The 17,306-nt window shown below is 38.6% G+C and overlaps 1 protein-coding gene across 12 annotated transcripts in view; it reads left to right on the plus strand.

The window, feature by feature from the left end:
* Positions 1-17,306, plus strand: part of PRPF39 (pre-mRNA processing factor 39) — a 28,463-nt gene that overhangs the window by 429 nt on the left and 10,728 nt on the right. For 5 of the 12 annotated variants that reach the window (XR_004973700.1, XM_036346850.1, XM_036346887.1 and 2 more), the window contains exons 2-5: positions 3,589-3,930; positions 4,387-4,512; positions 5,162-5,280; positions 13,192-13,359. Coding sequence is in view for 11 of the 12 variants with exons in the window: in XM_036346850.1 (XP_036202743.1) it covers positions 3,613-3,930; positions 4,387-4,512; positions 5,162-5,280; positions 13,192-13,359 (731 nt within the window). In the remaining variant the exon portion in view is untranslated. The other 7 variants (XM_036346858.1, XM_036346909.1, XM_036346896.1 and 4 more) reach the window with 7 other exon arrangements.

Raw genomic sequence — 17,306 nt, forward strand, 5'->3', positions numbered from 1 at the left:
CCTGGAGCCCTTGCTTCCCCAAGAGCTGGAAACCCGTGTGGCTGGGACGACTGGAACTGGAAGGGCTCCATAGCAGACCCCAGAACATTGGGAAAATACAAATTCTGTTAATAAGGCTTAATTTAGGCGCCTTGTAGGACGCGTTCCGTATTCTGACGGCATAAGCTAAATCTTTGGGGCCCTGAGTCACAGCACCTCAAAATTAAGTGGAAGCTTTTGGCAGGATTGAATAGAAGCAGAAAAACTAGACGTTAAAGTTCTTTTCTAAAAAATATTTTTGATTTTAGAGAGGAAGGGAGAGGGAGAGATAGAAACATCAATGATGAGTGAGAATCATTGATCAGCTGCCTCTTGCACGCTCCCTACTGGGGATCGAGCCCGCAACCCGCGCATGTGCCCTTGGCCAGAATCCAACCGGACCCTTCAGTCCGCAGGCCAGGCTCTACCCACCCAGCCGAACCGGCCAGGGCGACATTAAGGATCTTTAGTAAGAATGATGTCTTGCTTAACTTAAGTAGTGCTGCTCTTAACGTGTGATTGAGGATGATGATTTTATGTCATGAGATTGTTACTTTTTAGTTTGATATTCACGGTACCTCCTCTTTGAGGACTTAAGTTATTTGGCAACTGGTCCAGTCTGTTTAGGAATACTTTAAACTTTTCTACAAGGAAGGTTGAAACTTCAGGAAGCAAGTTTTATCATGGAAGTATGAATATGGAGCTCACTTTGGAACTTGGGTGTTTTGGGCTCCATAGGAGCTTAAGTGGCTTGAAAAAAAAAGAAGCAACTACAGTTGGGTATCCCCCCCCCCCCCCACCGTATTTATAACTACACTCTGGGGTTGCAAAAGTTGGAACTTTCCACTCTACAGTCTTTGGTGGGGAAAAGGTGAACAAAAGGAATTCTAATGAAGACTTGTTTCTTAGATTGCGAACTCTAAAATAGAGGTTGACCAAAGATGGCTAATTGAAAAGCAGAAATTTTTTAGTGTCACTGTGTGCTACTGTTTTTACTTATATTTGAATAAGAAAAGGGATTTTATAAATCAAATGATAAAACCTGTGTTTGTGTTTTTCAAGCAAAAGAACAGAACCTCCTGTGGTATGTTAACAATTCTGCATTAAACAGGATTTTTTTTTTTTTTTAAATAGCCAAAGGAGAAAGTGGTAGTTCTAGCCAAATGATGATTGTTTTCCCCTAAAAAACCTGAGTGATTGCCCTGGCTAGTGTGGCTCAGTTGGTTGGAGCATCATGGGTACACACGGAAAGGTCAAGGGTTCAATTCCCAGTTAGGGCACATACCTGGGTTTTGGATCTGACTCCTGATCAGGGTGCATTAGGGAGATATCAATGTTTCTCTCTCTCCCCCTCTTCCTTCCTCTCTCTAAAATCAAAGAAAAAAACATATCCTCAGATGAGGATTAAAAAACAACACCTGAGAGATACAGATGTGTGTGTGTGTGTGTGTGTGTTCATTCCAATTTCTGGAACCTAATCTGTGACCATTCTACTTAGTCTCTGAAAACAGTTGCTAAAAAACAAGTTTCTATGATAGTATCTTTTCCTAACATCCTGAGCCTTAAAATTAGCTTATCTGCAGATGAAGCACAGAGTAACTTGTAGATTGCAAAGTTAATTTGTTTTGCTCAAACTCCTGACTTTCAGTCCTTAGTAACATCTTCAGATTTTTATGTGTTGCTCTGTTTATGAAAAGAATAATCACTTAACCTCTATAGGCATAAATATAGAGAGTTTAAAAAAAGGTGTTCGATCAAACTTACTGTATTTTTAAAATTAACAATTGCCTTTTTTTCCCCCTCACCTGAGGATACATCATTTATTGATTTTTTTTTTTTTTTTTTTTTTTTAAGGGAGAGAGAAGTAAAGAAATATCAGTCAGTTTCCTCTCATATGTGCCCCGACTGGGGATCAAACCTGCAATCTTTTTGGTGTATGTACTACACTCCAAGCCACACAGTCAGGGCAAACTTCCCATCTTTAATTATGTGTGCATTATTTAAGTCATCCTCCAAATTTTACGTTGATAGGTAGAATTGTTAGTTAAAAGTATAATGTATAAAGTATAATGTTAGTCAAAAGCATATGTCATAACTAAATGAAAAGTTAAAGGTATAAACAAAACCAAGGTCTCTGTTCTCACTGAATTTAATATTCTAGTATTATTAATTTATCATAGTAATAGTTTAGCAATGTTTTTCAAATATTTTGACTGCAACCCATTATACAGGGTGGCCTTAACAATGAGTTGACTTAATTTGAACAGTTTTATATAATTACTATCCAGATGATAGAACTTGCACAAATATGTTGTTAATAACATTCACTTTAGAAGTCACTCTTGTAATTAAAAAAATATATATATATATATTTTATTGATGTTTAGAGAGAGAAGAAGGAAGAGGGAGAGAGAAACATCTATTTGAGAGTGGAACATCAATCTGCTGCCTCATCGAATCAGTAACCTTTTGGTGCACAAACGATGTCAAACCAACTTAGCTACTCCGGCCAGGGCTCTTATAATTTTTTAATACCTTCATTTATATTTTCTAAAATAAAATCAAATGTAGGTGCTAGGATTTAAATTTTATTGTAAATGTATTAATATATTTCAACAATGTAACCTTTTCTTTTTTAAAACTTTATCCTGAGCTAAGTGATTAATTTCCCTCTAAAACGTTTATATCCATGATCAGAATTTTTTTAAAATATATTTTATTGATTTTTTACAGAGAGGAAGGGAGAGAGATAGAGAGTTAGAAACATCGATGAGAGAGAAGCATCGATCAGCTGCCTCTGCACACCCCCTACTGGGGATGTGGCTGCAGCCAAGGTACATGCCCTTGACCGGAATCGAACCCAGGACTCTTCAGTCCCCAGCCCGACGTTCTATCCAGTGAGCCAAACTGGCTAGGGCCATGATCAGAATTTTTGTTATTTTCCCTTTAGCCTTCAGAACAGATATTAAAGACCTTGCTGTTTTCCAGGGTTAATAGCAAGATGGTATTCAGACATTGAATTTTATAATTTTAGCTAGCTAAGAAACATTGAATTCAGATATGATTGCTTCTTTAGGGAGCAGGCACAAACCTCACTTGCTTTATGGATGAAGGAACTAAGTCCTTAGTTATTTAGTGTTTATTTAAACACCCAACAATAAAATAGATTTTTGGAAAATTTATGTTACAGAATTTCATTTATAATATAGAAACTAATAAACCTAATTAAGAGTTATAAGAGATATCAAGAATCAAATTATTACATTTCTTTAATAGCTAATGAGAACTTGTGTTTTATAAAAAGGTGGTTTTGCCCTTACTGGTGCTTCTCAGCTGGTTGGGTGTCATCCCATGCACTGAAAGGTTGCTGGTTCAATTCCTGGTCAGGGCAAATGCTCTGTTGCAGGTTTGATCCCCGTAAGGGCATGCAGGAGGCTGCTGATTGATGTTTTGCTCTCACATTGATGTTTCTCTCTCTTTCTTCCTCTCTAAACATTTTTTAAAAAGCGTGGTTTTGATGATGCTAAACAAACATTTGGAAGATGTTTTTCTTTATTTTTCTTTCTACAGGTCATTAACTGAAGACAAACAGCTATGCAAAATTCTCACATGGATGAGTACAGAAATTCTAGTAATGGCAGCACAGGCAACAGTTCTGAGGTAGTGGTAGAACAGTCTGCTGATTTCAGTACTGAAATTATGAATGTCACGGAAATGGAACAGTCACCTGATGGATCTCCTAATGTGAATGCAACTACAGATGAAAATGAAATAGCAAATGCTGTGGACCTTCCAGTGGCAGAAACAGAAGCAAATTTCCCTCCAGAATATGAAAAGTTTTGGAAAACTGTAGAAAATAATCCTCAGGATTTTACAGGCTGGGTATATTTGCTTCAGTATGTAGAACAGGAGGTTAGTAACTTTTAAATGGGACTAAAGGAACAGATTAATCAAGTCATTATTAGACTGGGACTTATTGTTTTGTAATTAAAGTTGCTTTTTTATACTTTTCAGATTAAGTTGCATCACATTGGATATTTACACTTATTTAACTTCAAAAAAATTGCATTGGTGTGTAGTGAAAAGTTAGTTTTAGTAGAGTCAAAGTCTAATGTTTGTAGTAAGTGCTGTGCATGTGTGTATCTGTATAAAATCTGTGAATAAATGGCTGCCTTGTAGTTTAGCAGAATTAGTTCCTCTGTTTCAAAGGATAAGGTTGCATTCATAGGGGAAAGGACTGCGGGGTGTGTGTGTGGTCTTTAAACTTACCATTTCTTTTATTTGAGATAATACATTTGAAAGGAATAATAAATATTTTTGTGACAGAAACTTCCAAGATATTTAAACACCTCATTTTATTTTCATCAGAATCACTTGATGGCTGCCAGGAAAGCATTTGACAAATTTTTCATACACTATCCGTATTGCTATGGTTACTGGAAAAAGTATGCAGACCTTGAAAAGCGGCATGACAACATTAAACAGTCAGACGAGGTGCGTACATCACTGAATAAAATAATTTCCACTAGGTACTGTAAGCCAAATAACAAAACAAAGACTTTTTTTTTCTTTGGCTGGCAGTACCTACGATTTGTGGTCAAACAATTTTATAGGGTATTTTATTTGCATTTGTCACTCTTGTGGCATTTGTAGCTAATATTTTCTCTCTTTGTTGGCAGGTGCGTTAAACCTCTACAGTTTGTCAAGCTTTGCAGTGCAAGCCTCTGTATTACACTGCAGCTTAACAAGTAGGGCAGGGCTTTTCTCTCACTTACATTTATTTCTCATTTTCCAAACAATATAGTTGGTTTGCTAGTCACATTTGCTACGTCTTATTGCATTTTTGGTCAGACGCTGTCATTGGTGCTCTAATGGGTCTGTGCCCTATGGTCTGTAACCCAAAGCCTGCCCACACAACCCGGTCAGAATGCAGGGACTGCTGCGCTTTGAAGATCAAGACTCTGCACGTGGGGATCAGAACATTGCCATGTTCTATCCAACCTCCACCCAAATGGTAATGGTAGATTATTTAAACAAAATTCCAGTAATTAGTATTTCTAAGGTTCACCGGATAACACAGTGTTACCTCTCTGTTAAGAAATAATTAAATATTTGAAGTACAGTTTTGTTGTTTTTTTCTTAGGTGTATCGACGGGGGCTTCAGGCAATACCTCTTAGTGTTGACCTTTGGATACATTATATAAACTTCTTAAAAGAAACATTGGATCCTGGGGATTCTGAGACAAACAGTACAATAAGAGGGTATGTGAAACTCTGTTAATCACGTGTGTTCAAAGATATAAATTAGAAATCAGTTATTCTTATATTGATAATAGAACTATTTGTGAATGCTAAACCGAAAGTTTAAGTTCCATATAATTTCTCTACTTAAAAAGAATACAGGTAATAAATGTATGTATGATTATATAAAAAAAAGATAATAAATTCCCCTTTCATTTACTTATTTATTTATAGTATATTTTTATTGATTTCAGAGAGGAAGGGAGAGGGAGGGAGAGAGAAACAGAAACATCAATGATGAGAGAGCACCACTGATCAGCTGCCTCCTGTACATCACCTAATGGGGATTGAGCTCACAGCCTGGAAATGTGTTCCTACTGGGAATTGAACCGTGACCTTCTGGTTCATAGATGCTCAACCATGGCCATGCCAGCTGGGCTCCCCCTCCGTTTTATACCTCCCTTTTCTTATGTTCCCAATTCCACTCCCCTTGTGGTTAATGGCTTGGTGTGTGTTCTTTCAGATACACACAGCTATACATGTTTGCTCATATTATCCTTTGATTTTTTTTTTTTAACAGAATATTTTGGAATCTCTACCATACTTTTTTAACCACTGCAAAGTATTTTACAGTATCTAGGTGTTATATTTTATTTGACCAAATTCTTATGCATAGGAAATAACCAGTGCTTCAGTGAATGTCTCTACAAGTCAGTATTTATGTAGAGCATGCTAGAATTGGAATGCTGTCAAAGGGAACACACAGCTAAATTCTATCAAATGTTTCTTTAGAAGTGATATTTTAAACTCCCACAGTGTATGAGAGTAGTCATTTTCCCATAGCAGACCACATTTTTCTTTATTCTTAGGTGGTATCACATTATTTTAGTTTACATATCTCCAGAGTGTTTATCCTGGTTTGCCATCTTTCGTATCCTTATACTAGAGGCCTGGTGCACGAAATTTGTGCAGTGTGTGTGTGTGTGTCTGTGTCTGTGTGTCTGTGTCTGTGTCTCTGTGTCTGTCTGTCCCCTCAGCCCGGCCTGTGCCCTCTCATTCTGGAAGCCCTGCAATCAGTCGCTCCAAAGAGGTAGGCCTCGCCCACCCAGCCTGAGTTCCTCGATGGATCATCCCAAAGAGGGAGGCCCGGCCCACCTGCTGCAGCACCACCGTGGGGTAGCCTGGGCCTCCCTCTTGGGGCGATCGGTCGCACCCCACAGAGGGAGGCCCTGCCCACCAGACCTCCAGTCGGTGGCCTGGGCCTCCCTCTTTGGGGTGATTGTGGAGTCCCCTGATTGATCGATCGCCTTGCCAGCTGGTGGCCTGGGCCTCCCTCTGCAGGGCGATCATGGGGCGATGGCCGGGCCCCCGACCAATTGCATCGCACCCACCTTGGCTGGCCTGGCGCCACTGGGTGTCAGCATGGTCATCCGGAAGGTTGTCTGGATGATCATTCTGCTGTTCGGTCGTTTGGTCGATTTGCATATTACACTTTTATTATTATAGATAAGCCATTTTCACATTGCCTCCTCATACCATTTACTCCTTTTACTTTTGGATTATGTTTTTCTTATTAATTATAGGAACTTATAAATGTTTAAAAAATCAGTATTAAACTGCTTGTAACAAAAAGTAGGCTTTCCACCCCTCTTCAGATATTTTAGCTGTTTCTTCTGGTATTTTTTAACATGTGTGATATAGTAGTGCTTTCTTCATTTGCTGAGGACATAATTTTGTAATGGTAACTAAAAATTTTAGTTCACTTTTATATTTTTTCATTCTTCATCTTTCCAAATGGATAGATTTCATAGCCTTTTGTTTTTCCTGGATTTAATTACTGCTTCCTCCCCATTATTCAACTTGCCTGGTTTTCTTTGCACATTTAAAAACTTTCACCCCTTCCAACAGCTACTTTCAGTAGTCAGTACTAAATACTACTTTACATAATGTACAAATGCTTTGTAAGTATTTTTGGGAGTTAAAAATAGTCTACTTAGTATAAAAATTGTAAAAGAGAACTATACTCTGAAGTCTGTAAATTCCATTTTTTTCCCCTTCCCTCTTGGAGCTATCCCTCCTGGGACCTTCTCTTCTGTAATCTGGACTGCTTGTTCTATTCTGTTTCTGTTATACAGATATTATTTTGGGATTTCTTTATCATCCTGATTCTAGAATATGTCTTTACCTCATTCCTGGGTTTCTGGCTCTATTAAGAGTTTATTAGAACCTTAACTGGTTTTGCTTAGTGGATAGAGTGTAAGCCTGGGGACTGAAGGGTTCTGGGTTAGATTCTGGTCAAGGGCACATGCCTGGGTTGTGGGCTCAATCCCCAGTGGGGGGCATGCAGGAAGCAGCCGATCACTGATTCTCTCTCATCATTGATGTTTCTATATCTCTCCCCCTCTCCGTTGCTCTCTGAAATCAATCTCTCTATATATAAGCCTAAGCAACTGAATGATTGGTCGCTATGACGCGCACTGACCAGCAGGTTACAGACAATGCACAGGATCGAGCTCCCTCCTGTCTGGATTAGGCCTGCGGGCATCGGCTCCCTCCTGCCTGGCTATCCGACATTCTCCAAGGGGTCCCAGATTGCGAGAGGGGACAGGCCAGGCTGAGGGACCCCACTGGTGCACAAATCTGTGCACTGGGCCTCTAGTAAAAATATATTTTAAAAAAAGTTTATTAGATCCTACTCTTTCTTGGTTTCCATGTGCCCACGTTTTATAGAAAAGCATCCTATTACTTGCTGAAGGATGCTTGGGATTTAAAGAAAAGAAATTAAGACTTTTATATCTGAAACACCCAAATTAATGGTCCAGTCGGGTATAGAGTTGAAAGTAATTTTTCCTTAGGGCTTTGAAGGCATCTCTTGAGTTCATTTATAGCTTCTGATGTTGGTATTGATAAGTATGATACCATTCTTCTGATATTTATATGACATGTTTTTCCTCAAAGAAGCTTTTTTTTTTTTTTTTTAAATATGTTTTTGTTGACTTTTTAGAGAGACAGGAAGGGAGAGGGATAGAGATAGAAACACCAATAAGAGAACATTGGTTAACTGCCTCCTGCATGCCCCCTACTGGGGATTGAGCCCACAAACCGGGCATATACCCTGACAGTGAATCAAACTGTGACCTTCTGGTTCATGGGTCAGTGCTCCACCGCTGAGCGATACCGGCTGGGCCTCATGGAAGCTTTTATTTATTTAAAAAACATGTGGGATTTTTTTTTTTTTATTTGAGAGAGAGAAGGGAGAGGGATAGAGATATGGAAACATCCATGAGAAAGAAACATTGATCAGCCACTTCAACACCCTCTTTGTTCCTTTTCTCATTTCTTCCTATTGTTATATTTCTGCATTTTTTTTTCTTTAAAATATATTTTATTGATTTTTTACAGAGAGGAAGGGAGAGGGATAGAGAGCCAGAAACATCAATGAGAGAGAAACATTGATCAGCCGCCTCCTGCACGCCCCCCACTGGGGATGTGCCCGCAACGAAGGCACATGCCCCTGACCGGAATCAAACTCGGGACCCTTGAGTCCGCAGGCTGACGCTCCATCCACTGAGCCAAACTGGTTCTGGCTCTGCATATTTTTTTTTATCATTTCTTTGAGGGTATTAAGGATAGTTGAAGTCTGCTCCTAGCACTGTTTCCTCTGAAGTTTTTTTGTTTTTTAATCTCTGTCATGTCTGATTTCTGGATTTCTGCTTATGTTAAAGATTAGATTTTAATAAATTGAATAGAAGCTCTGTGTATTTTGTATTGGGGGTCCAATTTTAGCTGGCCTGGAGGGCTTCACAGTAAAATGATCAAATGGCCACCCAGTTTTTGTTGGACTCCTAGTGTTAGTATCTTTATACCTTGTTGTGGTTAATCTTCACTTGAGCATATTTTTTCCATTGACTTTTACAGAGAGTGGGAGGAATGGAGGGAGGGGGAGATAAAGAAGAAAAGAAAAAAAAAACATCAGTGTGAGAGACACATCAATTGGTTGCTTCCCGCACCTGACCTGACCTGGGTTGGGGATTGAACCTTCATCCCAGGTATGTGACCTTGATGGGAATCAAACCTGTGACCCTTTGGTGCAGGCAGAGCTGATGCTCTTACCACTGGACACACTGGCCAGGGCAGTATCTTTATATCGTTCCTATGTCAAGCAGTTCTTTCTCATTAAAGGATAACCTGAACTTCCAGGGAAAATATACCTAGTTTCTGAATTCCCATAGCTGGGCAGGAAACGAGATTTAAGGTCTCTTACCATTTATCAATCGGACCTAAACATTCTGTCTTTATTTTGTTACCTTTTTATCATTTTCCTCTCCCAACTCCCTCCACTTTCTTAGTGTCTGATGCATTGATTTACTGCAGTGGTTCTCAACCTTCCTAATGCCGCCACCCTTTAATACAGTTCCTCATGTTGTGGTGGCCCCCAATTTCATTGTTACAAATTGAACATAATTAAAGCATAGTGATTAATCACAAAAACAATATGTAATTATATATGTGTTTTCTGATGGTCTTAGGCGACCCCTGTGAAAGGGTCGTTCGACCCCCAAAGGGGTCACGACCCACAGGTTGAAAAGCGCTGATTTACTGGATCATTTTGGGTTTTGGCAGGAGCAATAGCATGTATTTCACTGTCTCAGAAACTTCATACACAAATATATATATATACATGTATGCATGTATCCTTTATCTTTTAATCCTTTATCTGTGTGTGTGTGTGTGTGTATATATATATATATATATATATTAAACATTTCCTGCAGTTTTGGTACAGCTTTTAATTTGTTTAGGGTATCTTTATCAGATAGAGGCTTTTTTTTCTTAATGTTCAGTATTCAATCTTTTTTTTTTTTTAATATATTTTATTGATTTTTTACAGAGAGGAAGGGAGAGAGATAGAGAGTTAGAAACATCGATGAGAGAGAAACATCGATCAGCTGCCTCCTGCACATCTCCTACTGGGGATATGCCCGCAACCCAGGTACATGCCCTTGACCGGAATCGAACCGCAGGCCCGACGCTCTATCCACTGAGCCAAACCGGTTTCGGCAGTATTCAATCTTTTATTAGTTTCTTACTTTTGTGCCTATCTTGCCAAGAATATATAAATTTGTATTTTCTTCTAATTTGTAAAATAGTTTTTTAAAAATCATTCATCTGGCATTTAGTTTGTGTCCTTTGTGAAGTAGAGATTAACCCTTTATTTTTTTCAATTATATTGAATAGTCCAACTTTTCTGCATTAATTCTAAAAATACTCCTTTACCATAGACTAAATTCTCAAATATACTTTGATATGTTCTGTTGATCCATTTTTCTGTTCCTAGCTAGTGCCATACTTTTAATTACTATAGCTTCCTAGTTTCTTTTTTTTCTTTAAATATATTTTATTGATTTTGTTTTACAGAGAGGAAGGGAGAGGAATAGAGAGTTAGAAACATCATGAGAGGGAAACATCAATCAGCTGCCTTCTGCATAACCCCCACCGGGGATGTGCCCGCAACCAAGGCACATGCCCCCGACTGGAATCGAACCTGGGACCCTTCATTCTGCTGGCTGACGCTCTATCCACTGAGCCAAACCAGTTAGGCTTCCTAGTTTCTTTTGATATATTTCAGGAAAACTGCTGCATTGTCCTTACACAAAATACTTTACATTTTTGTATTCCAGATGAATGCTAGAATTTGTTTTTCCTTTTCACCCAAAATTTGTTAGAGCTTTGATTGGGATTCTGTTAAAGTTATAGATTAATTTAGGTAGTATAGTTTTATACTGTTAAAAATCCCTCTTGATTCTAAAATATTTACATTGAAAATATGTATCTAATGGTTTTATCTCATTTGAATTTCAAATCTAATGATTTAACATTGCTTGCAGAAATCTTTTGACAGGAATTAGGTACTTAAAATATATGTTTTTGTAATAAACTATAATTGTGGGATTTTAGAATCAGGAGAGATTTTTGAGAGTTTTAAAATATATGTATACTTCTCATACCTTATAAGGCAGCTGGATCCCTTGTTGGAGTTATTTTCCCAGAAAATTATTATTTAAATTAATAATAATAATTGTGCCTATCTTCTACCCTAAATGAATCCATTCAACAAGCATTTCAAGTTTAACAAATAAATATGTTTGCAGTGTGTATGTTTTGCATTGTAATTTTATATAAGGTAAAATTACGTAACAGTACATTTATCTATTTCCTTTATGTTTCTCACTTTGTTTTATTGATTTCAGAAAGGAAGGGAGAGGGAGAAAGAGATAGGAACATTAATGATGAGAAAGAATCATCAATTGGCTGCCTCCTACATGCCCCTCACTGGGAATCCAACCCGGGCACGTGCCTGACTGGGAATCAAACTGACCTCCCAGTTCATAGGTCAGTGCTGAACCACTGAACCACACTGGCTGAGCTTTTCTCACTTTTTTAAAACTGCTGTCATACACTTCCTTATTATTACTTTTATCTTTTTTTTCTTTTCAAATAAGTTTTTATTGATTTCAGAGGAAGGGAAAGAGTGATAGAAACATCAATGATGAGAATCATCTATTGGCTGCCTCCTGCATGCCCCCTACTGAGGATGAGCCTGCAACCTTGGCTTGTGCTCTGACTGGGAATCAAAGCCTGACTTCTTGGTTCATAGATTGACGCTCAACCACTGAACTCCACACTGGCCGGGCAATTCCTTCTATCTTTTAATCTCTATTTGTATGGGAAGCAATGGAATATTATTTTGAATTTAGCATTATCTATTTGATTTTTAAACTTTTTTAAAATTGAAGTTTTATTGACATATGTTGCAGTAGTAGCCCTTTTATTCATGATTTGAACTGTCACAGTTTCCTGCAGTCAACTACAGTCTGAATATATTAATTGGAAATTTCCAGAAGTAAACAATAAGTTTTAAATTGTGTGCCGTTCTGAGTAGTGCGAAGAAATCTTGTGTCTTCCTGCTCTTGTGTGCCCAGGATGGGAATCATTCCTTTGTCCATCGTATCCACACTGTACTTTAGTAGCTGTCTAGGTTATCAGATTGCTGTCACAGTATTCAGTGCTTGTGTTCAAGTAATCCTTATTTTACCAAATATTGGCCCCAAAGCACAAGAGTAGTGATTCTGGTGATTCAGGTATGCCAAGGAAAAGCTGTAAAGTGCTTCCTTTAAGTGAAAAGGTGAAAGTTGTCGACTTAATAAGGAAAGAAAACAATGTCGTATGCTGAGGTCACTAAAATCTACGGTAAGAGCAAATTTTCTATCCATGAAATTATGAAAAAGGAAAAAGAAATATGTGCTAATTTGCTGAGAGAACACATTGACATAACTTTATTACAATATACAGTGGGGCCTTGACTTACGAGTTTAATTCATTCTGTGACGGAGCTCGTAACTCAAATTACTCGTATGTCAAATCAAAAAGTGAACGAGTGAGACACGTGATGCTGGGCTGATGTTGTGGCGTTCACTGTGACGTTCGCTGCGCCAACTAGCAGTGGGGTATCTGAAGCTGGCTCGTAACCCGAATTTTAGTTCGCAACTCAAAGCAAAAAATCAGCCGAGAGACGGCTAGTATCTCGAAAAAAGTCGTTAGTCGGGACACTCGTAAGTCAAGGCCCCACTGTATTATAATTGTTCTATTTTTTATTCGTTAACTTTTGTGCCTAATGTATGAATTAAACTTTTATCAGAGGTATGTATGTGTAGAAAAAAAAATGTAGTTAGGGATTAGTACTTTGTGGTTTTAATGGGGGTCTTGGATCTAATTCCCTGTGGATAAGGGGTAACTACTGTATGTCAGTTTGAGGTGTACAACATAATGATTTGATATTTGTATATATTGCAGAGCTGCAAAGTATAGACATAATATTTTGAAAGTGCATTTATCTTAGAAAGATAATTTAAAGGTAATTTAATTTTTCAGAACTTTTGAGCACGCTGTTCTAGCTGCAGGAACAGATTTCCGTTCTGACAGACTATGGGAAATGTATATAAACTGGGAGAATGAACAGGGAAACCTGAGAGAAGTTACAGCTATATATGATCGTATTCTTGGTATTCCAACACAGCTGTATAGTCATCATTTTCAGAGGTAGGTGGAAAAATTGTTAAAATATCTTTGATTACTCAGGTAATTAATTCCTAATATTTAGGAATATATTTTCTTTCACAATAATCATATTTTATGCACTTTTAAATGTAGATATTTTCCCATATAACTTATGAAATGTTTAGGAATGTTACTGTTTTTAGACTTTAGGTTCTCCTTATCCATTTTATAGATGAAGAAACAAGAGGATTCCTATCTTTTGTCTGAGGTATTTCAGATTAATGAAAGAATGAGAAAATAGAATCTAAGTGTAATTATTCACTGCAGTACTAACTAGCACTGTACATGGCACATAATAGATGCTTATTTAAAACTTAATGACTTACTAAAAGTATATCCTTGTGATTCATGTAAAAACTTAGATCCAAAATAGCAATGTATGTATTTTATGTAGTAAGCCCTGCATATATTCAAAAAACAATGATTTCATTTCTGTTTTCTATTGTGATTTTCCATTATGATTGATAACATTTCATTTTAATTAGAGCTGTTAAAACCACTAATTCCATGTTCCTGTGTACTTAGAATATCCCACTGACATGGACTCAGAAAGTCTTTCTGGACAAGAAAGTATGATGACTATGTTGGCTTTTTTATTTTCTCGCATCTCATTGAGCATTTTCAGAACTGCAATCTTGAAATCTCTGTCATTTAATTCGCATAATTCCGTGTGTTCCAGCCTGTTTTCTGGGGATTTTTCATTTTCTTTCTGGTCGTCGTCGTCGTTGCTGTCCATGGTGTTCGTTGTTCTCCTTTGTTTTCCCATTTATCTCTGAGGAGGCCTTTCTACTCTGCTCCAGTAGATGGTGCTGAATTGCAAGATTTTTCTTTTCCTCTGTGGCCTCACAGTTTTGAGCCTCTGCGGCTTCAGTAGGCAGTAGGGCTGTACTGCCTCTGCTGCTTGGGGGTGAGATCTGTTTTTCCCTCACAGTAATGGCAGTCCCTGACCTCCAAGGGTCTAGCCCAGGGGTGGGCAAACTTTTTGACTTGAGGGCCACAATGGGTTCTTAAACTGGACCGGAGGGCCGGAACAAAAGCATGGATGGAGTGTTTGTGTGAACTAATATAAACTCAAAGTAAACATCATTACATAAAAGGGTACGGGCTTTTTTTTTTTTTTTTTTTTTTTTTAGTTTTATTCATTTCAAATGGGCTGGATCTGGCCCGCGGGCCGTAGTTTGCCCACGGCTGGTCTAGCCCAAGCACCCCTGCTGGGATCAGGCCTAAACCGGCAGTCAGACATCCTCACAATCTGGGACCGCTGGCTCCTAACTGCTCACCTGTCTGCTTGCCTGATCGCCTCTACCTGCCTCACCCCCCCCCCCCCCCCCCCGGCCAGCCTGATCACCCCTAACCACCTCTGCCTGCCGGTCTGATCACCCCTAACTGCCCGCCCCCCGCCCGCCAGCCTGGTCACTCCTTACTGCCTCTCCCCACACACCCCCGCTGACCTGGTCGCCCCATGCAGCCTGCTGGTTGTTACTGTTACTGTGATGGCATCCCGGACAACTTGCATACTCCTCTATTATTAGTATAGATTGTTAATCCTCACCCGAGGATATTTTTTTTCTAATGGTTTTTAAAAAATATATTTTTATTGATTTCAGAGAGGGAGAGGGAGAGATAGGTAGAAACATCAATGATGAGAGAGAATTAGCGATCAGCTGCCACCTGTACACCCGCTACTGAGGATTGAGCCAGCAACCCAGGCATAGGGCTCACTATATATTAAACACTCAGCCATTCTTCTCTTTTTCTTTAATCCTGACCTGAGGATATGTTTTTATTGATTTTAGAGGGAGAGGAGTGAGAAAGAGAAACATTGATGTGAGGAGGTCAGGGCAAATTCCCTGGTTGCAGGTTTGATGGGGTTCGTACAGGAAGCAGCCAGCTGGTCAATGTTTCTCTCTCACATCCATGTCTCTCTCCCTTCCTCTCTAAAATCAATTAAAAGGTAAATATATAATAAAAATAAGACAGTCTACATTTTTTCCTTCCATTGTTGAATGGGGTCAAATTGAGCTTTGTATCTATTACTTTGCATAATGTAAATTAGTTTCAGTGTCATTTACATACATTTGTGAAAGTTTAAAAATCCAGGTGCCAATAGCCTAAATCAATTTTTAGAAACTTGGGGAATAATGTTGGAATATGTGATACATGATGTACAACCACATGGAAAACCATGTCTAATAATAACATTGAAGAGGTGGGCTTGGGTCAAAGGCTAGATAAGAATCTGAAAGACTTTATCTAAGGGGTTAGATTTTTAGCTTGACAACAGGATAAACCTACTGAAATGATTTTGGCAGGAGGTGCTTATGATCATGTTTACTGTTGTGTTTGAAAAAATTTATTTATTGGTGAGAGAAAGAGAAGGGAGAGAGAAATACCAATTCGCTGTTGCACTTATACATTCATTGGTAGTTTTTTTTATGTGACTTGACTGGGAATCGAACCCGAAACTTGGCATATGGGGACAGTGCTCTAACCAGCTGAACTGTCTAGCCAGAATTCATTTTTACTTTTTGATAAGGATTTTGATAGTAGTATTGGTTTGGGTATGAGAATTGTGAGACTAGGGGCTAGAAGACCAGTTTATGTTTATCTAGATCAGTGGTTCTCAACCTTCCTAATGCCGCCACCCTTTAATACAGTTCCTCATGTTGTGGTGACCCCCCAATTTCATTGTTACAAATTGAACATAATTAAAGCATAGTGATTAATCACAAAAACAATATGTAATTATATATGTGTTTTCCAATGGTCTAGGCGACCCCTGTGAAAGGGTCATTTGACCTCCAAAGGAGTCTTGACCCACAGGTTGAGAACTGCTGATCTAGATGAAAAGTGAGCAAGGTATGAAGATGTATTTAGAAGGTAGAATCATTAAGACCTGATATTCAGTGGAATCTAATTATTAAGTTAGGTGGGAAATTCCAAATGGGGAACTGATTTGTTGGCATTACCTTTAATCAAGATTAGAAATCCGAAGGATGTTGATTTTTGGATGAAGATGACATACTTAGTTTAAGACATTTTTTGTATATAAGTTTCCAAAATGAGATAGTGTAGATATTTAGCTCCTCAAATGGATGTTTTTTATTAAAATTTGTATGTGTTTAAGGGAATAAAATGAAATAAAGCTTTTTTCAAAACACTCTGCTTATAATTAATCTATATTTCTATGTGTAGAGTGTTGGCAATTGGATATAGTAATGTGGAATTTAGAAGAAAGGTTTGGTGTTGAGTTACAGTTTTGAGTCATAGTATGCTTATCATTTCAAACAGTATTGGCCAGAGAAATATGTTTAAACTATTCCTAAGATCAGCCAGAGAAGTACATAAAAATAGAAGAAAATGCAGAGTGGAATCCTTGGGAATACGTAGGGGCAGATAGTAAGGGGGAACCCTCAAAGGGCAGTCAGAGACTTGGAGGAAAGCCAAAGAGTCAAGGTGAAGAAGGTTCTAAAAGGGAGGTGTGGTTATCAACCTTAAATACTGAAGACATCATTAGGTTCGAGGTATGGACCTTGAGAGCTTGTTTGGAGGTTCTAGCAGGGGAGCGCAGCTACGCGTATACCCTTGACCGAAGACCTGTCCTCTCCTTGGGGGGCGGGGAAGGTCGTCCTCTTCGACCGAAGGCGCAGCTTCGGGAGGGACGCACATGGATCGGTGAGGGAGGAGGGGGACACCCGCCTAGCCAGCCAGATCAGCCGAATCAACCCTGGCGATCAGTGGGGTGACAGATGTCGCAGCTAGATTGCCCTCACATCCAGGTTCGAGGTATGAAACAGGTATCCATTTAATTTTGCATGTAAGAAATTCTTCATGACTTTAGAGCAGTTTTATTGGAGTGTTTGATACAAACATCTGGATTCAGGAATAATTGGCAGGTGGGAAAGGAAAGACAAACATTTGCTGGTCAG

The sequence above is a fragment of the Myotis myotis genome, unplaced genomic scaffold (genome assembly GCF_014108235.1).
Source record: "Myotis myotis isolate mMyoMyo1 unplaced genomic scaffold, mMyoMyo1.p scaffold_m19_p_1, whole genome shotgun sequence".
NCBI lineage: Eukaryota > Metazoa > Chordata > Mammalia > Chiroptera > Vespertilionidae > Myotis > Myotis myotis.